At 43.7% G+C, this 22731-nt stretch overlaps 3 protein-coding genes across 5 annotated transcripts; 2 read left to right on the forward strand and 1 right to left on the reverse strand.

Annotated features, from left to right (window-relative positions):
- LOC8081954 (alpha-aminoadipic semialdehyde synthase) lies at nt 1859–12881 on the forward strand. 3 transcript variants are annotated; one of them, XM_002452889.2, is made up of 26 exons: nt 1859–2140; nt 3131–3201; nt 3326–3589; nt 3687–3773; nt 3861–3990; nt 4243–4416; nt 4951–5030; nt 5253–5369; nt 5741–5816; nt 6201–6372; nt 6688–6784; nt 7239–7402; nt 8152–8206; nt 8316–8456; nt 8643–8963; nt 9163–9243; nt 9447–9512; nt 9634–9751; nt 9922–10051; nt 10243–10322; nt 10910–11068; nt 11159–11411; nt 11607–11715; nt 12107–12268; nt 12378–12447; nt 12533–12881. In XM_002452889.2, exons 2-26 carry the CDS (start codon nt 3181–3183, stop codon nt 12586–12588), a joined length of 3183 nt encoding a protein of 1060 aa, XP_002452934.1. In that variant the 5' UTR covers nt 1859–2140; nt 3131–3180; the 3' UTR covers nt 12589–12881. The 3 variants fall into 3 exon arrangements, with proteins under 3 accessions (XP_002452934.1, XP_021315923.1, XP_021315924.1); XM_021460248.1 differs by lacking the exon at nt 1859–2140 and adding an exon at nt 3027–3051 and having other exon boundaries at nt 12533–12867; XM_021460249.1 differs by lacking the exons at nt 1859–2140; nt 3131–3201; nt 3326–3589; ... (2 more) ...; nt 4243–4416; nt 4951–5030 and having other exon boundaries at nt 5292–5419; nt 12533–12867.
- On the reverse strand, nt 13060–17269 carry LOC8082699 (26S protease regulatory subunit 7A). The gene is made up of 10 exons (XM_002454625.2): nt 16916–17269; nt 16585–16666; nt 15900–15991; nt 15671–15748; nt 15523–15584; nt 14690–14834; nt 14366–14584; nt 14101–14282; nt 13608–13783; nt 13060–13492 (listed from the first exon to the last, which is right to left on the reverse strand). Exons 1-10 carry the CDS (start codon nt 17000–17002, stop codon nt 13335–13337), a joined length of 1281 nt encoding a protein of 426 aa, XP_002454670.1. The 5' UTR covers nt 17003–17269; the 3' UTR covers nt 13060–13334.
- Nucleotides 20279–21882, forward strand: LOC8081955 (beta-1,3-galactosyltransferase pvg3). Its single transcript, XM_002452890.2, has one exon. It carries the CDS (start codon nt 20569–20571, stop codon nt 21622–21624), a length of 1056 nt encoding a protein of 351 aa, XP_002452935.1. The 5' UTR covers nt 20279–20568; the 3' UTR covers nt 21625–21882.

Here is a 22731-nt window from a genome sequence, read left to right on the forward strand (position 1 = left end):
GAGTGCACATGTGTGACAGCCAGTGGATTTTTTTTTCTTAAAGACAACTTTATTTCTATATTTCCAAATTGCCCAACAAATGACAGCAACCTCTCATGGATGATGGAACTTCTTACCAAATGGAAACTACTTCTCACACCACAACAACATTGTTCTAAGATTCATAGGAATGTTAGAAGCACGGAAACATTTGAACTAGCCAGATAACTAGAGTCACCGTTGCCAACTTCTCTTCCTCAAATTCCCCTTAGTCATAATAGCTTCATTAGCCATGAACTACAGAAAGATTTTAATTTTTTTTAGAGATTTTACCTTTTCATATCCTTTTACGATGAACACCAGTGCATGAACTCGTAAGAGCATTATACATAGATTTAACAGTGAATTTACCGTTCTTTCCAAACATCTACACAACTGTATCAGCATTAGCATTCAATTGAAAATTCATAACATCATGCCAAATATTATCCGCTCATGAAAAGGACGATGAGTTGTTTATACCGTACCAAGAGTACTATACAAAGACGCAATCCCTGACTTGCTTCATCGGATTAGATATATTAAAATAAAATCATTTCTCCGCTTGGCCTGGAGCGGCACAAATGGAGTGCAACGCGGCGTGCCACGTGGCCACGGCCATTCTCCGTACTCGTACTCGATCTCGTCATCTCGTGATCCCACGCCCACGCCGTCCTTGCCTCCGGCTCCGGTAGGCCGGCCCTGTTTGGCTCTTTTCCCCCGTCTCCGTCGTCTCGTGCCGTGCGCTTCCGAGACAGCTCAACTCCACTCCGGACGCGGATTCGGTGACTTTGCTCAGGCAAGTCACGTCGTAACTTTACTCCTGCCATCCACCCTCCAACCAATATCCAAGGAGCCAGATCGATTCGAAGCTCTTTTTTTTCACGTGACGGAGTCTTGCGTTCCCTTCCGTCGCGCCTCACTGGCATTCCGCGCGCAGAGAAGCCGAAGGCGTTGCGCAGGTCCCTCACGGCGTTCACGTCCCTGACAACAACACACCCGGCGACTACGACGCCCGAACTTCGCAACGTCCCGCGGGCACCACACGCGCTCCATGCCCTGCGAGCATCTGGCGTGCGGCGGCTTCGTCGATCCTCGCGCAGCACACCGTGGTAAACGTCTTAGACGACGCTCGAGCTCGTCAGTGTCCATATGCTTCACGAAGGCCACGCTCGTGCTACTGATAGAATGGGCTGCATCGGAGTCGTTCCGACCATGGTCTACACCGGTGTGAAGGCGCACAAGGCCGGTAGGACCAGCTGTATGGGCCTCGACAATGCGACGACACTGCACGGCGAACGCGGACTCACTGGCGACTCAGAGGACATGCATGAGCTTGGTGGTGGATAGGCCGTTGCCGTCGGCGTCAGAGAAGCCGAAGGCGTTGCGCAGGTCCTCAACGGCGGCCGCGTCGCCCGCGACGGTGGCGTCGAGCACCGCGATCTCGTCCAGGCTGATGAAGCCGCCGCCACGACGCCGCCTCGAATTGCACAAGCGCGGCCAACAGGTACTCGCCAAGGGACACCGTAGACGGCCAGACGCCAGTACGAACGCGGCGGACGCCTTCCCAGATGCACCGGCCACACCTCAAATCCTTAATCTAGCAGACGCACGGGGAACAAAGTTCCAAGTCTTGGCTCCTTTTGGCCTGCAAGCGATGGTAGCCCTTGGATCTTAGTTGGAGGGTAGATGGAGAGAGTAAAGTTACGTTGTAACTTCCTTGAGTAAAGTCAAGGAATCTGAATCCCTCCACTCCACTCGTGTTCCTTCCTCCCCTCCTCCACCACCAGCGCCGTCACCACCACGTCGGAGCCCAGCCCAGCTGAGAGCCGACTCCTCTTCCTCTCCCTGAGAGGCTGGAACCCTCCAAAAGAGAAGGGTTGCGGATAGCGTGTCCAAATCGAAATCGAGCACCCCGTTTTCCCTCCGCCTCCCTCTCTATTTAAGGCTTAAGCTAACCTCCCTCCAGATAAACTCCGCCAGCGCAGAGGCCTCATCCGTCTCCATCCCGCCCGCCACCTCACTCACTCGCTCACCGCCTCCGCCGGTGCCCGCGCGTGCGCCATCCCCACTCCAGCTCGCTCTCTCCATTCCGCCGGGACCACGTCGATCGAAGTGCCAGGTACGGCACCGCCGCCTGCTTTTCTCTCCGGCCGGCGTGCCGCGTCGCCGGCTAATGTTAGTTTGTTTCTTCGTTGCTTTGCGTTGGAGGGTCGCATCGCACGGGCGTACGCGGCCTCTGCGCGTGGGGGATTGCGTGGCGGGGTTTTCCGGGCGGTTCGGGTTAATTAATTTGCGGCTCCAATGGCGAGGTCTGCCGATCAGTGCGGTTAATTTGGGGGGCGCCGGGCGCGGCTGCCGGCACCGGCAGCTGGCGAGCGATCGGTCGGTGGGCTTTGGGGATCGTCGGCGACGCCGCCGTACACGTGCATTCGCTCCAGACTTGCAGAGGACAAGGGAGGGAGGGGGGCCCAGCCTGTACTGTACTGATGATACTACGATAGGGCAATTGGGCTGTGAACAACCAGACGAACTAGTGTGGGGGCTGGGCTGGGCTGTGATAGCGGCAGGCAGCTCGTGATGAGGTGGTGAAACTACGGACGGAAAGGACAGTGTGAGCGCGATGCGTCCGTGACTTGGCTTGCCTACGTGCTTCAGCTTCTAGCTACTATTGACTAGAGTGATCGTTGCGCGGTCCAAGCCGTGCAAGGACCATTTTCTAGTACAAGAGAAAAGGAAGCGGACATGTGCAATCATCTTATACTAGTAGTAAAGTCATATGCTACACTGCTACCGTCTCTTTGTCCGGTAGTAACCTTTCGTTGCTATGGAGTTTGGACTGATTCATTCGTTGGCCCATACTGGGAATCGTAGGATGCTGCATTCTCTGTGACAGCTACTTGGTTGGTTTCCTAGCTTCTTTTGTTTCTTTGCCAGCCAGCGCCTGGCAAGTATGGAGCGGAATGAGCGAAGTTCAACTAATAATTTGTTGTCATAGCTCGTAGTACTAGATTGCCATGCCGTCTTTGAAGTGTATTCCCCTACCAACATCTGACTATAATGATTTGGAAATCTGTAATGACCTGACTGTGTAAACTCACTTCATTTCCAGGAGTTGTGGATTTCATGTCTGTGATCGTGGCACCTTAATTGGACTCCGATATGGGTTCTGCTGCTACTGAGGTGTGTAATCTGACCCTTTGGTTGTCACAAACCATGCAGTGTTTGATAACCTTGTTCTTTAACATGAAGGTTAATTATTTTTTAAAAAGGGGAAGGTTTATGTTGATTACATTTCCACTCACAGAGCAATGACACCTTGCTGGGCAATGGAGTTGTTGGGATTCTTGCTGAGACTTGTAACATGTGGGAAAGGAGGGCACCATTAACTCCTTCCCATTGTGCTCGCCTTCTGCTCGGAGGAGGGAAGAACGGAGCTCGAGTAAACCGGATTACTGTGCAGCCAAGCACAAAGAGGATACATCATGACGCTCAGTATGAGGATGTAGGATGTGAGATTTCAGAAGACCTGTCAGAATGCGGTCTTATTATAGGCATCAAACAACCAAAGGTCATATTTCTCATTAAGCTAGATACTCTATTGGACAGTGCTCTGTACCAGTACCATCATGGTTCTGAAACACTTGGAGGTGTCTTCACTTGAGCAGTTGCAGATGATTCTTCCAGATAGAGCGTACGCTTTCTTTTCACACACTCACAAGGCCCAAAAAGAGAATATGCCACTGTTAGATAAGGTATTAAACATAAGCTTGTACCTTCATCATTTCAGTCAACTGCCATTGTCATTTCTGTAGAATATTAAAATGTTAACTATTTCTCAGATCCTTGAAGAAAGGGTGTCCTTGTTTGATTATGAGCTAATTGTTGGAGATGATGGGAAAAGGTCGCTAGCATTTGGGAAGTTTGCTGGTAGAGCTGGCCTGATAGATTTCTTACATGGTCTCGGACAGCGTAAGTACAATGACCAAACTAATAATCAGCTCATGCAATTACTTGATGATATTATGCCTTTGATACTTGGATTTTCCATCTGGGTTTATTATATGAACTAGTTAATTTGCTCACTGCAACTTACAAGTAATTGTTTACAGTGATTTAAAATGAATTCAACTGCTGATTCATAGTACAATCTATGACTGGAGATGTCTCTGTTTGGTGTTGTATGTCATTCAAGCAGCCTAAGGTTTTCCCTTACAATTTCAGGATATTTGAGCCTTGGATACTCGACTCCATTTCTCTCTCTGGGACAATCTCATATGTATCCTTCGCTCGCTGCAGCCAAGGCTGCAGTCATTGCTGTTGCTGAAGAGATAGCAACATTCGGACTTCCATCCGGAATTTGTCCGATAGTGTTTGTATTCACTGGAGTTGGAAATGGTAACTGTGCTGTCAACATATTTCCATTTATTGATTTTTATAATAGGAAGCCCCTTTTATTGGTACTGTCCAACCATGTGTTTTTGGCGTATGCATCTATTAGGGGCCTTGCGCGCTTTGCCTCTTTAGGAGTTGAATCCTTTAACATTGGGTGGTTTCATAATCTTAATGGTTTCAGGGCATAAAACATTTATTCTACTGCACATGTGGTGTTATGATCACTCCATTCCATCTCTATTTTTGGGCCATTGCACAATACTATGTCGTTTGCAGAATTTTGCCGGTGTATATGCCTGTCATTTTAGTGCAAGCTCAAAGAAAATACATCTTACGCTTTCCTTTCAAGGCCAAAATAACCTTAACTCATTGATATTTCCTTGAATTATTGTGGTTAAATATGATTTGTGAAACTAAATATCTTAAGCCTGCTGGCACTAGAGGGGATACTGATAGCATTACATTGACCAAAAAGTTATGTGATGTGGTTTTATCTGAAAAAACTTACACCTGACTTATATAACTTCAACGTGACAGTCTCTCAGGGCGCGCAGGAGATATTCAAGTTATTGCCCCATACCTTTGTTGATGCTGAGAAACTTCCTGAAATTTCTCAGGTATTATACTTTTACTCATTCTCTTGCATTAAATCATAAGTTCAACTAAACTGGTTAACTAACAATTTCCTATGTAATATATTTTCCATAATGAGATTCATCAAATTTCTACCTCCTTTTTCTGTATCCAGCTGGATTAGCTATTGTTACTTGATTTGATTTGATTTGTAAGCATGCTTCTTAACAAACCTAGTTATGCTAACTCTGTTTTTAATGTTACAGGGCAGGAATCTGTCTAAACAATCTCAGTCAACCAAGAGAGTATTTCAACTATATGGTTGTGTTGTGACCTCTAGAGACATGGTTTCCCACAAGGATCCCACCAGACAATTTGACAAAGTAATGCACGTCTCTTCAACCATAAGTGGATTTTTAGTTTCTCCTTGATGGTCAGTTATAACAACATTTTGTTATATTCCAGAGATGTATTCTACCACATACCCACATTTTAATTTCATCATGACCTGATACAATCTTCTCATTATACTGGTTGTGCATCATGAGCCTTTGTGCCTATCTGTTTTTTTTAGTTATAATGACCATGTCCTAATGTACTTCATCTTCTTATACATATATATACATCTTAAATATATTTTTAAGTAAATTGCATCCATATTTTTCAGTTATTTTTCTAATTAGACAAGTACCTCATTAGCTTTTCAATGACTTCAGTGCCTCACTCAAAAATCTTAAATTTGTGTAATCTGCAGGCTGACTATTATGCTCATCCAGAACACTACGCCCCTGTTTTTCATGAAAGGATTGCTCCATATGCATCTGTCATCGGTATGGTCTTGGATGAGTGCTTTTATCAGAAATTGTTCCATCGTACTCTTTGAACCAACTAGAATGTGTTTTTATCAACGTTGAACATGTGAGACCAGTCATGGTATTACCTTGTTTTGACACAATCTTTAATACAGCTCACAAACAATTCTTTCTGTTTCCGTTGTTAATACTCTTAAGAAAGTACAGTATTACTAACTATTATTTTGTATAGCATAGAACAGTTTTAAGGTAAAAACTAGCTCTGTCCATGATAAGATCGCTTTGCGGGTTTTGCTATATAAAGAGGGTGGGATTTAGTAAATATCTGCTGCATTGTAATAAGTTTCTGGAGTAGACATATTTGTCCACTCTCTATAATTTGTGTCTTCATGGTTTCTGCAGTAAACTGTATGTATTGGGAGAAGAGGTTTCCACCATTACTGAGTATGGATCAGTTACAGCAACTGATGGAGACTGGTTGTCCTTTGGTTGGCGTTTGTGACATAACTTGTGATATTGGAGGTTCCATTGAATTTGTCAACAAGAGTACATCAATAGAGAGGCCTTTCTTCCGGTAATGCATTCCTCCATTTTCCCTTTTTAAATTTAAAACTGGAAGGTATAATGACCCATGAGTAGCATCACAATATCCTAAAGTGTGTTGGCATTGGCATTACTTACATCCCTAATTCTTTCGAATATTCGTTGTAGATGCACAATTTGCTTGCAATCTCCTGTCCTTGCCTAGTATTGTAGTTCAGTGGAACATTCTCTGATATTTACAGCACCCTAGATTCTTGGTGGCTGCTTCGTCAATCATCACAGTTACTGTTTAATAGTTTCTTCCTATAGTTATGATTCTCACTAATTACGGGATACACAACCGTAGGTATGATCCTTCTAATAATTCATACCATGATGATATGGAAGGTGCCGGAGTGATCTGCTTGGCTGTTGACATTCTCCCTACAGAGTTCTCTAAAGAGGTACTCCCTTCATTCTCTTTTTTTAGGCACCTGAGCATTTTTGTTAAAAAAATTATTTATAAGGCGCTGCAAGGTTCCGAGGCGTACGTATTAACTTGTGTTTCACGGCATTCGAAGCGACCAAGAATGCTTTGCATCGGATTGGTCAGTGCTAGTTGTATCACGCATGCATGCATCTAAATTTGGAAGTCAATCCATCCAGTTGGAGCGATGTGGCATGCAAAATGGACACGAGCGTGGCACCCAATGCTAGATTAATTCTTGTATATGTACTGCGCTGGCATCTTGGTATCTGTAGTAGTGCTCGTTGCGCCTAAAAAACACAATGGAGTAACAGATTTCTTACTACAACAAAGATGCTATTTTGTATAGGCATCAGCTCGCTGCATTGATCTTACTGATTTTTTCTCGAACATTGATCTTACCATTGTCCCATTGTATTTGAACCATGTAGGCCTCCCAACATTTCGGAAACATATTATCTAAACTTGTTCCTAGTTTGGCCTCAGTGAAGCAACTGGCAGAACTTCCTTCCTACTTGAGAAGAGCTTGCATTGCACATGCTGGCAGATTAACTCCGTTGTATGAATATATCCCTAGAATGAGAAATACTATGATGTAAGCTTCAAATACTTCTATTCTTCACTGTTGTATTCCTCTCAGATAGTTCTATTGTACGATGTGATCCATAAAGTTGCAAACCAGTTAGATGATATTCTTGTTAAAATACGTGGTTTATTTTAGCATTTTGTACTATGCTTGTTGGCAACTATATTACTACCCTGTCTAGGGTTAGCCTAATCAAGGAAATTACAGTTTCTAACAATGGGGAGTAGCATTTTGTTAAACAACCCTACAAATCGTATTCCTTCAAAGCTTCAGTTTGCAGACTTGTTTACCATGGCATAGCTATGCACCTTGCATTCCTCTGTGCACAGTGTTGCCCCATTGAGCATGGTAATGGATGTGTTTCTGAACTTATATATTTTTACTTGTAAACCAGAACACTTCAAGTTTTGTAGAGGACTAAGTGGCCTAGTTTTTAATCTGCTTTGTTCTAACTAGTATTTTTTATTAAGTGGCCTAGTATTTAATAAATGGACAAGGAATCTATGATTCATGTGTCTTTTGTTATCTTATCAATAATTGAACACCACCCTATTCCTGTTTCTTTTAATTTTTTGTTCAGAATCTTCTCTATGTAGTGGTTGTTCATGTTGTATAAATAGTATTTTTGGCATTTTCCCTAGCATCACATAACCATAGTTTTCTCGTTATGGCACTTTGTGTGCTTACCAGTATTTACCAATCGGCATGTTTTAATGGTCATTAGTGTTGTTATCAAAGTCATATTCTATTTCTTGCAGAGATTTGGCCCCCACAAAAACAAATCCATTGCCTGACAAGAAGTACAGCACCCTGGTTAGCAAATAGTATTTTCCTAGTACTCCAGTGCATTCATGTTTTGTATTTGATCAATACAGAATTACTTTGGCTTTTTGTCTTTAAAATTGTTGATTATATGAAACAGGTATCTCTCAGTGGGCACCTATTTGATAAGTTCCTTATAAATGAAGCTTTGGACATCATTGAGACAGGTGGAGGTTCATTTCACTTGGTTAGATGTCAAGTTGGACAGAGCATGGATGATATGTCATACTCAGAGCTTGAAGTAAGCATTTAACTTCATACTGAACCTCAAATTAATTAGCATGGAAATCTTCTCTGGAAAAAGTATTAGGATAAATCTTTTTAAATAAGAATAGTTCCTAGTTTCTTTTTAAAGAACAAATCTTCTGCTGGCCAACACAACCATAATTTGTTGTTTCTGAAACATATGATACACACCTTTTTGCAGGTAGGAGCAGATGATACTGCCACATTGGATAAAATTATTGATTCCTTGACTTCTCTAGCTAATGAACATGGTGGAGATCACGATGCCGGGAAAGAAACTGAATTAGCTCTGAAGATAGGAAAAGTCAATGAGTGTGAAACTGATGCCACAGTTGATAAAGGAGGTCCAAAGGTTTTAATTCTTGGAGCTGGAAGAGTTTGTCGACCAGCTGCTGAGTTTCTAGCATCTTACCCAAACATATGTACCTATGGTGTTGATGACCATAACACAGATCAAATTCATGTTATTGTGGCATCTTTGTATCAAAAAGATGCAGAAGAGGTTATTCTTGCAATGATGCATTCCCCATCTCTTGGCAATTTCTCTGTACTGTTTGGTTGCTTGCATGACTTGCTATTAACATGCTTATGGACATCAATGAGCAATACCAAATTAAAAATACTGTATTTGGTCATCTTGTATACAATATTTGTGGAATTTAACCTTTTATCTTCTCATGTCTCTGTATCCGTACATGCAGACAGTTGATGGTATTGAAAATACAACTGCTACCCAGCTTGATGTTTCTGATATTGGAAGCCTTTCAGATCTTGTTTCTCAGGTAAGTTTCATCCTGATACTTAAATACGAGTGGACCCCCATTATTTTTTAAACCAACTTCATTCATGCTTGGGCATTAGCTCCAATGTGGTTCAGTATGTTGATTTGTGCTTTCTCTGGGAAAATATTTTAAATTGTACCCCTGAATTTGTTAATTACAGTACTAACTTGCCAGAAGATTAATGATGCGAGCTCCTCTTGCAGGTTGAGGTTGTAATTAGCTTGCTGCCTACTAGTTTTCATGCTGCCATTGCAAGAGTATGCATAGAGGTAGTCTTCTTATCTGTTCGTGGTGATTTATAAAATCCTTGGAGCTCTGTTGAAGCAGTAAACCATTATTGATGTGATATTTATTGTGCGGGACTTTGACTGAAAAATTCATCTATTACAGCTCAAGAAGCACATGGTAACGGCAAGCTATGTTGATGAATCCATGTCAAACTTGAGCCAAGCTGCTAAAGGTGCAGGTGTAACTATACTTTGTGAAATGGGCCTAGATCCTGGCATAGGTACTTCCTCAATGTAATGGTCACTCGTGCAAATTTTAATGAAATGCTTATGCAAAAGATATTAATGGAAGTATTAGGGAAAGCAGTGTATAGTGAGAGAAAGTGCTCTTTCATCATAGGTTAATTTTCCTGTACAAACAAGCTTAAGTATATTGATTTATGTTATGCAGATCACTTGATGTCAATGAAGATGATTGATGAAGCTCATGCTCGAAAGGGAAAAATAAAGACATTTACATCTTACTGTGGTGGATTGCCATCTCCAGCTGCAGCAAACAACCCACTTGCCTATAAATTCAGGTAGATGTATCCATGTTCTAAGTAATTCAGTTATCAGTAGTCGTACAATGAGGTTTCTACATCCAGATATTCTTAACAACAATATTTCACGTGGCATCCATTCAAAAAATATTTCACGACTGGTTCAACAAAATATATATTTCACGTGGCAATTTTTTTGAAATGCTTATAGTTATATTCCTCCTTTTCAGTTGGAACCCAGCTGGTGCCCTCCGGGCAGGGAAAAATCCTGCTGTCTACAAATTTCTTGGAGAGACGATCCATGTAGATGGTAAGTCTGTTACAATTTATTTTCCCTGACTTGCTACACTAAATAAGGAGCAAATGCTTGCCCGCCTGTTCCCCTTTTTTTCAAAAATGATGGCAGTAGCTTTACATAATTGTTGAAGAGAGAAGTGATGCTACAAATTACAACATACATCTCATATAAACACACTGCATAGACTTTGGGACTTGGCTGGGTTCAGGCACCTGCTTAGACTTCCTCCAATGGTCACAGTCATAGTCCTACTTTGTAACTGTTTCTTGCTTTTTTTATAGTGGTAATCCCGGGATTACCACTAGAGCTTGTATTTTCACAAAAACTCTACTCCCTCTTGATGAAATACGTACCTCATGGTACGGTCGAAAAAAAATATAAACACACCGATAGGAATAGTACCAACTCAAGAGGTGGGACGCTAATGTATCAAGGACCAAACTTATACGCTATCCATGTATTAGTTTTCTGTCCACAAATAACCAAACTGTGGAGTTACAGAGCACTTGGATCTATTTCATATCCTGTAATCTAATAATCTGTTGAAACAATGGATTACTCCATGCAGCTCTTGAGTGATTTACTTACCACTTCAATAGGTCATAACTTGTTTGAATCAGCAAAGAGGCTCAGACTACCAGAGCTTCCAGCTTTTGCTCTGGAACACTTGCCAAATCGGAATTCCTTGATATATGGAGACCTTTATGGTATCTCCAAAGAAGCATCTACCATATACAGGGCTACTCTTCGTTACGAAGGTAAGCATCTGCATACCTTTTTGCTTCAGTGAGGCATTCCTTTGCATTGCAAGTCTGATTTCCATTCACCATCTTGCTGCACATGTGCAGGTTTTAGTGAGATAATGGCAACCCTGTCGAAAATTGGGTTGTTTGATGCTGCAAATCATCCACTGCTGCAAGAAACTAATCGCCCAACATATAAGGGTTTCCTTGATGAACTACTTAATAATATCTCCACAACTAACACAGGCTTAGATATTGAAGCCTCTGGTGGATATGATGATGAAATCATTGCCAGACTGTCGAAGCTCGGGTGTTGCAGAGATAAGGAAATAGCTGCTAAGACAGTCAAAACCATCAAGTTAGTTCTGATCCCGTGCTACAAAATTCACATCTTTTATGAACTGTTGCAGTGCAATATAAATAATGCCATCAAGTTAATGTGTCAAAAAAATCCCCAGGCAAAAAATGATTTAGGGATAATAGAAACAGGAAATATGAATGCTGTAGTTGTATTTTATTTTAGAACTGACAAAACACAACCATACACGAGCAGGTTCTTGGGACTACATGAAGAGACTCAAATTCCTAAGGGTTGTTCAAGTGCATTTGATGTGATTTGCCAACGAAAGGAACAGAGGATGGCCTATGGCCACAATGAGCAAGTGAGGCTTAATACTATCTTACCAGCTGTTAAAATATCTATACAGATCTTTCTTTCTAAAATCATAAGAGATTCAACCTTATATTTATATTGTCATAAAAAGAAAAGAGGCAATAATCTCAAGCTTAGTAATTTATTGTTTGTAGTTGCCTTAATCAGTTCAGTTGTATAAATTTGACAGGGACAAAACTCAGATATGAAAATGCACTTTTGATTCCTAGCAGATTTGCAGTAGATTGCCAGTTTAATTATTAATGTGAATCCAAACTTCTTTACTCTGGTCTACCACCATATTTCATACTGTTTTTACTTCATTTTCAAAAAATGGATTAAATCAAATCAATAGCCTTTCTCGGATAACCATTGCTGAGACACAGCTCCTGTAAATTCAGGACATGGTACTGCTCCACCACGAAGTTGAGGTGGAATACCCAGACGGGCAACCCACCGAGAAGCACCAAGCGACGCTACTGGAGTTCGGGAAGGTTGAAAATGGCAGATCCACCACTGCCATGGCCCTGACCGTTGGTATTCCAGCAGCAGTAGGAGCCCTGGTAGTAAACCTAACCACGATTATACTTGCGTAACAGTAAGGATAAAAGCCAAAAAGGAAAATGGAAAATAATGTATGTTCATTTGCTCTCGAACCATGTTATATTGCAGCTATTGCTACAGAATAAGGTCCAGACAAAAGGAGTGATCAGGCCTCTGCAACCGGAGATCTACATTCCAGGTGTGCTACATAGTTTTCATGTCTGTCCTTGTGGAATTATCATGACGCAGAACTGTACTGACTTGGTGTATTTGCGTGTGTGAAGCATTGGAGATCTTGGAGTCGTCAGGCATCAAGCTGATTGAGAGTGTGGAGATTTGATAGTTCCGTTCGGATCAACTTGCTGTGGCTGTGGCTGCGCTGCGCTGCAGCCGTAGCAACTCCCATAAGTTCATCAAACGCAAGCTACAGTGAAACGGCTGCAAGGTAGCTACAGTGACATGGCTGCGATGTATATGATAGTATAGCTGGGTACATATATCTTTTGTACATAGTATATTACCTGTCGTAAGAGAGCAAAGAAACCTCTGTATATATGACCAAATAATCCCGGCAAAGAAACCTATGTATATATATGATCTATCAAATAATGCCGATCTATATTGGCTTGGCTATATTGAGGGGCTTATACTAGGTAATAATGCTGCCGCGCTGGTTCATGGCACCACATTATTGCCATTTGCCAAGCAGACTGACCACATCAGACTCGCAGGATGCACCACCCTGCCTATATATGGTCTGACTGTAGAAGGTTTACGATGCACAAAAAGCAACCAGCAAACATAAATCAGATTAGACGTCAGAACAACCACCGTGCCTGAGGTTTACATTGCGTCAGTTCTCCGAATGAACTTTGCGTTCTGTGCACATCATCAGTCAAACACAAGCAACATGAGTCACCGAGCAGAGAACCTTGTCTTAAAAACATGTGGTACAGGTTACAGTCACTGGGGATCCAATTTGCTAAACAAACAACAATCTTTGCATTGAACCTCATGATGATACAATCATCAAAGATCCAGAGTTCTGAAAACAACAGATCCCATGAAGACGCACTGACTAGTTGACTAGTTGTACACCATATACTTGGGTGTTGCACTGAATTTCTGGTAGCCCTTGATGACCTTGTTGACAGCATCGAGGAAATCTTTTTCTGTCACCGTTTTCCTGCGGGCACGGATGGCATACATCCCAGCTTCTGTGCAAACACTCCTTATATCCGCTCCTGGAGTAACAAACAAGGCAATGTGAGAACCTGATCGTCTATCAAAAGGTCCTCCAGTAAAACAAATCAAATCACAGAAAACATTATGGTGATGAAACCACAAGGCAACTCTCACCAGTAGAGTTGGGGCAGAGTCGGGCCAGAAGCTCAAAACGAATATCTCGCTCGCAGTTCATGGTTCGTGTATGGATCTTGAAAATTTGGGTACGGCCCTCCAGGTCAGGTAGCCCGAATTCTACCTTTCTGTCCAGACGACCAGGACGCAGAAGCGCAGGATCCAAGGTATCAGGCCTGGAGAAAACAGAGAAGGTGGTCAGCTTCTTGGGCCTGGAATATGGCCAATAAATTTTATAGCCATAACAGTTTAAGGCGTGGAGCCTAAAATCAGTACGTTTTCATGCAGCCATGTGAGTTTAAGGCATGGAGCCTATAATTTTCATGCAGCAATGTCAGCTTAAGGCATGTGGAGCCTATAAACAGTTGGGTTTTCATGCAGAACTTCGCATATTAAAAATCCTATGTTTCAGATAATATCTTCAGAATAGAGTACAGTGTAATCACCAAAAAGGATCTGGAATCACATGAGTAGAATGAAAAAAATGAAATACCTATTAGTGGCCATGAGAACTTTGATGTTCCCTCTTGCATCAAACCCATCAAGCTGGTTTACTATTTCCAACATTGTTCGCTGCACCTCATTGTCGCCACCCACCCCATCATCGAAACGAGCACCACCAATAGCATCAACTTCATCAAAGAAAACAATGCATGCTTTCTTTGAGCGGGCCATCTACAATAGAGGAATTTGTTTCAGAAATATGTTGGACAGAAAAAACTGGATGAATCTTTACAAATTCGCAGCACTAGATATACCTGGAACAGTTCCCTGACCATCCGAGCACCTTCTCCGACATACTTCTGAACTAGCTCACTTCCAATTACACGGATGAAACAAGCATCAGTCCGATTTGCTACAGCTCTTGCAAGAAGAGTCTTGCCAGTACCAGGTGGACCATAGCAAAGGACACCTTTTGGAGGGTCAATACCAAGCTTGACAAACTTTTCTGGGTGAAGCATAGGAAGTTCAACAACCTGCAAAAATGGTACAGCAAAGAGTAAATAAAGTAGGTCCATAACTACTAGCTGTGATGAAGTATGTGGCTATGTGCCAGCTCACAAGGAAAAAGGATCACATACTTCACGCATCTTCTCAATCTGCTCCTTGCAGCCACCAACATCATTGTAAGTCACATCTGGCTTTTCCTCCACAGTCATCATGGTAACACTTGGGTCAATTTTTGGTGGAAGAGGGATCTGAATCTGGTACTTGTTACGATCAACACTGCAAAAAGCATCAGGTGTGAGATTACAAATTTTTCACTAGGTGGGAAAAAGTCTCAACTTATTCAGGAACAATAGCACAACGCATAGAGAAATAACCAAAAGGCCAGTCATGTTTCAGCAATAAAATGAATGCATGGATCATTTTTAGATTAACCAACCATTTCATCTCTTAATATTATGTAGGGCAGAGTTTTATACTCTAGCATCCAATATATGCTAACAATTATTTCCAAAGCAATAGCAATATTCAAAGATTACTAAAATACAAAGATACACTAGATTCAATTTTGCTTTTCAGAAAACAATACATGCCTACCAAGTCAAGGTCATGGAGGACAGCTCATTCAACAAAGCAATGCTTTCTCATCTATGTCAAACATGTAAAGTTCATGACATCTTTCCAAGAGACATGGCAATCACTACACGATGACCATTGCTTTTTTTAAGCCTTCTAATAAGTAATAACTCAAATCAATAAGCATTATTCTCATAAGACATGCAGCTTGCATGATGGCATATCATTTTCTTACAGGTAATCATCGGATAGATGGACCAGTTTTGTATATTTTTCACAAGTACATAAATGCATAATAGCGCTGTAGTAGAAATGAATAAGTATGATATGCTAAATGAAGAAGACACTAAGACTTATGATATGCTTAATTTGAAAATACAGGATGGCATACCCGACCCTCATCCCTTCCTCGATATCAGTTGGAGAGACCTTATCCCCCAGTCCAACCACAAACTGCAGGATTGAAAACAAGGCATAAGATAAATGTGTACAGTTTCTAGGTGGCATGAGATGGAAATAAAATGGCAAGCATGGCATACCTTTGCAATTTGTTTTACATTTATAACATATTTGGCATCATCCGTATTAGGGCTTATAATCTTTGTACACCTTGCTACCTGCAGGAGGATAAAGAGAAAGTTATTAGTGCACTGGCATGTGTAAAACTGAAACCGAAAAGATTCTGTGCCCGACTATCATGCATGGTAGGTCGTAATTCAAATCTGTAAAAACTACTAAGTAACACAATATCAGGTTCAGTTAATGTACTTGTAATGGTTGTTCTTCTTGCATCATCTGTTTATCTGAAACCAAATCCCACTGGCTAGGTGGAGCCAGCCCTGTATCAGACTCCTTTATCCCTGCATTTAGTACAAGAGCACATCTCAGGTCAAAAGGACCTTGCTAATATCAAAACAAGCTGATGAATTGCAGAACATAGAACATAATAGAAAACACCAGATATAAGATGTGGTATCATATCCAATTCATCTTACTACACTATTAAAGTTAATAACATGTCATTACTACATTGTTAAGTTAATAACATGTCAAATATCTACAGAGCAGGGTGATATATAGCAGCACCTCCATGCCAAAGCTGCAGAGGCATCACTAATGAAACAGTTCCGATTTTTACCCTTTTCAGTAAACTAGAATGTTTCAAGTGTAACACACTAAATAATACATCACTACATCTTAATTTGGATAACTATATGTGAGATCGTCAATTAAATGAAAAATGAAACTCTCCATTAGCTGCAAGAAAATAGCCAGCTGAAACAAGTGTTGCCAAGTGAATATAATTCTCAGTGTAATAACTAAACAATCTAGGCTACAAGATGAATAAAATGCCACAAAGTGATGAAACTTATCCTTAGGACCAACTCAGAAAAAAACTGGCCACATCTCCAATGCCACACCGGACAAAAATCATAATAAAATTATCACTCACCACAAAGGTCATTGATTTTCTTGGCCATTTCCTTGATCTCCTTCTCGACCTTCTTGATGCTGGTCGAGTACGGCCCAAGCCCCTGCAACAGCATCCAGCAAACCAAAATTAGGAAACATCATTAGTTTCTCCCCCTCAAAACACACACGGGCGACCTAAATCTGGTAAAAGCACGATGCCGTCACAAACGACAGAGGAGATAACCCTAAACCGATCTTGAGCCCGAACCGCAACGAACACAAATCCGAAGCCCCGCCCCCAAGTCCAAATCACCAAAGAACCCTAGATCCACGAGATTGGAGAGATCCAAACGAGGGGTCGAGGCACGCACATAGGTTTTAAGGAGGGCGATATCATCCTCGTCGAGGGGGCGGGGGTTCTTCTCGTTCATGATGTCGTCCTCCGGTTCCGGAGCCATGGCTGTCCTCCTGAGCGAGCGGCGCTTTCCGGCGGCGAGGGGAGGCGAGGCGCGAGGAGGCGGAGGCGGCGAGGGGAAGCGAGGGGAGGCGAGGCGCGAGGAGGCGGAGGCGGCGAGGGGAGGCGAGGCGAGGCGCGAGGAGGCGGACGAGGAGATTGGAGATGTCTTCGTCTGGGGTACTTCGACTACTCGGCGGCGAGGGGAGGCGAGGGGAGGCGAGGCGCGAGGAGGCGGGCGAGGAGATTGGAGATGTCTTCGTCTGGGGTACTTCGACTTGGTTTTATTGGTATTTTTCTTTCCTCTTCTCCAAGGGACCTTCTGCACCGTGTGATACTGATCGGACGGAGCTATATATCGCTTTGCCTATTATATAGAGGGAAAATGGAAAATTGGATGACTACCAACCATTGAAAGATGTTATTATAAACCAAAAAAAAGTTTGGGAATGCACCCTTCTTTGCTACTATATTACCATCAAATTATCATTATCACAATAATATTGATTTGTACCACTTTTGTTAACTTTGCTAATATCAAGCTCTTTTGTTTCCTTCCGAAAAAAAAAAGCTCTTTTTTCCAACTCTTGTGTTATCCTCGTCGACTTAGTACGATTTGTGCTAGGCATCTCTGGTTGACATTAGTTACGATTTGTGGGTAGTCTTGAGAGCCAAGCTCCCATTGTCAAGGTTTGTACATGCAGAACCAGTTTATCTTGTCGAGGCGAACATAAGTGGTATTTGGTTGCCTTGCTCCGCTTTCCTCTTCATTATGTGCATGTGCCAAGTGTTTTCATTTGCATGGCATTGGCGGTAGACTAGTCACTGGTAATGATTCAGGGGTGGGTGGGGCTTAGCAGGACCCAATGGCTGTGGGCGGTGAAGGGCACGTAGATGAAGAGGGTCAAAAGATGTGGCAAAGGTGTGAGTGAGAAAACAAGTGATCGAAAGAGAACGCGCTTGAATTAGTTTGATGAGCAAGAACCAATGATAGAACAATTAAGGCGGAAGACGAACTAGATGTCATTGTTTTTAAATTATACTAGAAGAATACCCCGCGTGTTGTTGCGGGGATGCAGATTAGTGGATTGTGTGGCATGATGACACGGACAAACAAAACACTTATGTTTCTTGCTGACGTGGACATTACCATTGTATGGCTAGTGGATTTTAGTTGTGTGTGATAGTGTTTTGCTTAGTTAGACAATTTGTATGTTGAGAGAAATATAGTGATTTGATGACGTGACACTATAACTGCATGGGCTAGTAGATTTTTAATTGTATGTGATAGTGGGTTGCTTAGTTGGACAACTTGTATGTTGAGATAAATAAGTAGTGGGGTTTAGCTTTATAGAAGTGCCACCTCCACCATTCAGGGCCACCATTGTCCTAGCCCTTGTCATATCCCATCGCTAGCCATACCGCCCACCATCCACCCCCACTCTTTATCTAATATGGATTGAAGCTCCTCGTCTCTACCGACCTATTGTCGGCCTCACCGAATACCCAATCAGCAACGACGCCACCACTAGATGTGTCATCTACTCTTCACCCCTTGTTCCTCCTTTATGTCCTCCCTAATCCAAATCGGAGGTATAGACACTGCTCTTCTCGTCTCCATTGTGAACTCTTTTCTATCTAGTTGTCTCCCACCACCCACTTGGCGGCACTTCAATCGCCTCGCTTGTTGTCCCTCAACTTGCCATAACTGTTGTCGCTTTCCCCCTTCTAAATACCATCGACCATGGAGACTTCCACCCCTCTTGAAAAACCAAAAGTCTAACCCTAAGACCCATCGCCCTCCGCTTCCTGCCTCATCCAAGCACACCATTGTGTTGCTTCACCCACCTTCAGCTCAAAGCACATTTCGTGTTCTCGCGCGCCTACCTTCCCTAGCCTCTTGGGCTTACGAAGACACGCCTGACAAAAACAAAGATTGTAACATATGTTATCAAAAAAGATTGTGACGTAGAGACCACATTATTAGTAATTCAATACGTCGCTTTCACTAGCACATAGGTGGGCTTCAATCCTGATTGGAAAACCCCATTTAGTCCTATTTTTTATCCTAGGCCATGCAACCCGGGCTAAAGCCATCCTCGGGACTAAAAAATAGTTTAAAACCCAAGAGACCGCTCTTGCTGTTCGTGAGATTCAAACTCAAGACCTCTTGCCTCGCATGTAGCTTCTTATCAACACAACTGCATACCACATCTGACATAGTTCTGAGCGCTCTCCTTTTAAAATAACCCGTGGGGGACCTTTAGTCCGGGTGGAAGACCTTTAGTCCGGGTTTGTGATACACCCGGGACTAAAAGGACTAAAGGGTGGCTTAGTCTCAATTAGTGTTACTAACCGGAGACTAAAGGTCATTGCTGCAAAAACCTACTGCACTATCTATTGAGTAGGAGATTCTAGTTCTGGTTGATAGTTTTAACCAAGACTAAGTAAATCTCTTATTAGTTTCGAGTGGAATTCTACACGAGATTAAAAACCAAGATAAAAAAAAGTTCTCTACTAGTATTTGGATCTCCCTAGTAGGCAGTAGTCGCCCCTTCAGGGCATAGCGGAGCTCGATCGCCATTGTTCTGGCCGCATCCGTATATATATATACTACTAGCTGCTAGTCCTGTAGTCCAGCCGCCTGTTACGTTGCGTACATGCCGTTGCTTTGGCCTGTGCATGGGGCGGACGTTGCGGTTATTACAGGCAAAGATGGCACGCGAAGTTTCAAATAAGATCCCCGGAAAAGAAGAGAAACAAAACTAAAATATTGAAGAAGACGGTACATATGCATGATAGTAGATGAGAAGGGACTCAAGGTTAAGAGACAGCAAACTTCTGGAACTCCGTGTGAGCTAATTGCTTTAAAGGGTCGCTAGCTACGCTCGTCCAGTGGTATTATAAATAAAATATATTAAAGCCTTGTTTAGTTCTAATTTTTTTTTCAAAATCGACACTGTAGCACTTTTGTTTGTATTTGACAAATATTATCCAATCATGGACCAACTAGGGCTTAAAAGATTCGTCTCGTCAATTTCGACCAAACTGTGCAATTAGTTTTTATTTTCGTCTATATTTGGAGTGGAAGGCCTAAAGGCCGGCGATTTCACCCTTCTTGGGACGCCCTAATTCCGTTCGTTTGTTCCTCACGCAAGGTGAGTGTTGACAAATCGAGCCATGCATGCATCTCGCTCACTGCATCTGCAATTCTGCATGCAAACGTCGTTGACTCCGCCGGTCTACGTTCTCCCCAAGATGAGACCTCGCATGTCGCGCCGCGTTCCATTTCTACGACTCCGCCTCACCCGCCCACCTCACCTTTACGCAAAGGCGTCGCCATTAACGTGCCAGTCAAGCTCCCCACCCCTACCACCGGCAAAAGAACTACCGAGGGACATGCTTCCCCTAGCTCTCTCCTCCTTCGTCTCCGATTAAGCATGCGCGCGGCAGCGCACAGGCTAATTAAGCTAACAAAATCTTGTGACCAGCCAGCAGAAGGCCGCGTCGTCTCGACGACTGTGGTGTGTGTGCGCGCGCTTCTTTATTTGCTTGGCGGCCAATCGATCGATGCCGTCACCGCCGCCGCCGCCGAGGAATAATTCTCTCAAGTCGTTCATGGTGGGCAACGGCAATCACGCGCCCCAGCAGGTCGGCACGAAGCAGAGGCACGGCGGCGGTGGCTTCCCGAGGCTGTCTGCCTCCAGCAAGGCGTTGGTCCTGCTGCCGCTCCTGCTCCTGGCCTTCATCTTCCTCTTCGTGTACCCCAAGGAGTTCGAGCTGCAGGCGATGCTGAGCGCGTGCGGCCCGCCCTCCGCGGAGCCGGCGGCGGCGGGCGCGGCCGTGGTCCGGAAGCCCGACTTCCGGCTGCTCATCGGCGTGCTGACCCGAGCGGACCTGTACGAGCGGCGGCACCTGCTGCGCATGGTGTACGGGCTGCAGCTCGCGTCGCCACCGGAGGAGGAGCCCCTGGCCGCGCACGTGGACGTCCGCTTCGTCTTCTGCCGGCTGTACAAGGACGACCAGCGCGTGCTGGTGCCGCTCGAGATCCTCGCCCACGACGACGTCATCGTGCTCGACGGCTGCGAGGAGAACCTCAACGGCGGCAAGACGTACACGTTCCTGTCCACGGTGGCGCGGCTCTACGCCGACGAGCCGTACGACTACGTGATGAAGGCCGACGACGACATCTTCCTCCGGCTGCCGCAGCTGGTGGCGTCGCTGGGCGGGATGCCCCGGGACGACATGTACTACGGCGCCACCATCCCCTGCGACAGCATGGACCCGTTCCGGGACTACATGGCCGGCATGGCCTACGCGCTGTCGTGGGACCTCGTGCAGTGGATCGCCACCTCCGACGTGGCGCGAAACCACAGCGTGGGCACGGAGGACATGCTCACGGGGCTCTGGCTCAGGATCGGGGACAAGGGGAAGAACCGCTTCAACGCCAAGCCGGCCATCCATGACTACCTCAACCCGGTGCCGGTGGACCAGTGCGAGCACGAGTTCATGCCAAGCACCATCGGTGTGCACAGGCTCAAGAGCAACCCGAGGTGGGCGGAGGCGCTCAAGTACTTCAACTTCACGGCAGGGCTCAAGTCGTCCAAGTTCTACAAGATCGACTAACACCTCTAGCTCTCCTATCTACTGCTTGCTGTGAGTAAGGCCAGGATCGATCCATCGGATGCATGCATGCGCTGCTTAATTTTTGTGGGAGCTTTTTAATTTATTTATACATAAAAACAAATGTGTTCTTCGATTTGATCTGTGCTCTGCTTATCACAAACTCCATCTTTCCACTTGTTTTTTTTTTTACAAAATTTTGTACTTCATAATTTTTTAAGGAGTCAGTAAGAAGAACTGACAGTTATACTAAACAAGAGAGAGAAAACAGATTAGTCGGTACAACATAGCATCATAGCAGCAAAAACACCCTTAAAGAGTGGAACAACGGTTAAACACCAAAGAAGTTGACAAAAACAACACCTAAAACAATTGCAACTAAACCTTTGGAACAAAATCAACAACAATTGCATCTAAAATAAAATCTAACGAATAGGCAGCAACATATCTATCACGTTGCAACCACTACAACTAAAATAAAACATAATGAAAAGGCAACAAATCTCTATCATGAGGTCTAAAAAGCATAACCTTTTCCTCGCATGAGAGAGGCGAGGACGGAGGTCCTGTGGTAGTAGTCCCCTTAGGCAGTGTGCACAGCCCGAATGACATTCCAATCAAACTTATTGTTCTTCCCAATAATGCCGAGCAATTCCTCACACTATTTTGCACTCCTACTTCACAATATATACTTGGCGAAATTTTTATATACATATAACCATGAGAAAAAATATAAAATGTATATCTGTGGGAGGATTGGATGATTGGTCGTTCCACGAGCACCTCTGCCGCTATGTACGAACGGCTAGGTGACGCGTGGCCACTTTATCGCGCTTGGCATGAAACGGGCCATCACATGGCTGGAGGGGCTACATGTGACCGACACAGCCGACCTAACCTGTGTACTCTATTCTCCACGCACATAAGTGAGGTGAGCTACGTGAAGTGGTTGCACCAGGGCACCTCCTTGCTGGTCCTTGTAGCCTGCAGAGGTCACTGCAAGTTTGATGGTGTATTTTGGTGGTGACGCCGCTCCCAACTCCTCTCCTTTCTTCCACCTCGATCAGTCCCCCTAAGTGTTTTGTTATAGGGTATCCATTGCCTGTAGCG

Source organism: Sorghum bicolor, chromosome 4 (genome assembly GCF_000003195.3).
Source record: "Sorghum bicolor cultivar BTx623 chromosome 4, Sorghum_bicolor_NCBIv3, whole genome shotgun sequence".
In the NCBI taxonomy this organism is placed as follows: domain Eukaryota; kingdom Viridiplantae; phylum Streptophyta; class Magnoliopsida; order Poales; family Poaceae; genus Sorghum; species Sorghum bicolor.

Coding starts and splice junctions, on each gene's coding strand:
- LOC8081954 (XM_002452889.2), top strand. CDS start 3,181: ATGGGTTCTGCTGCTACTGAG. Junction 4,417..4,950: donor ATTCACTGGAGTTGGAAATG/GTAACTGTGCTG, acceptor TCAACGTGACAG/TCTCTCAGGGCGCGCAGGAG. Junction 12,448..12,532: donor ACCGGAGATCTACATTCCAG/GTGTGCTACATA, acceptor GCGTGTGTGAAG/CATTGGAGATCTTGGAGTCG.
- LOC8081955 (XM_002452890.2), top strand. CDS start 20,569: ATGCCGTCACCGCCGCCGCCGCCGAGGAATAATTCTCTCAAGTCGTTC.
- LOC8082699 (XM_002454625.2), bottom strand. CDS start 17,002: ATGGCTCCGGAACCGGAGGACGACATCATGAACGAGAAGAACCCCCGC. Junction 14,585..14,689: donor AGATTGAGAAGATGCGTGAA/GTATGTGATCCT, acceptor CCATTTTTGCAG/GTTGTTGAACTTCCTATGCT. Junction 13,784..14,100: donor GTTCTCATGGCCACTAATAG/GTATTTCATTTT, acceptor TGTTTTCTCCAG/GCCTGATACCTTGGATCCTG.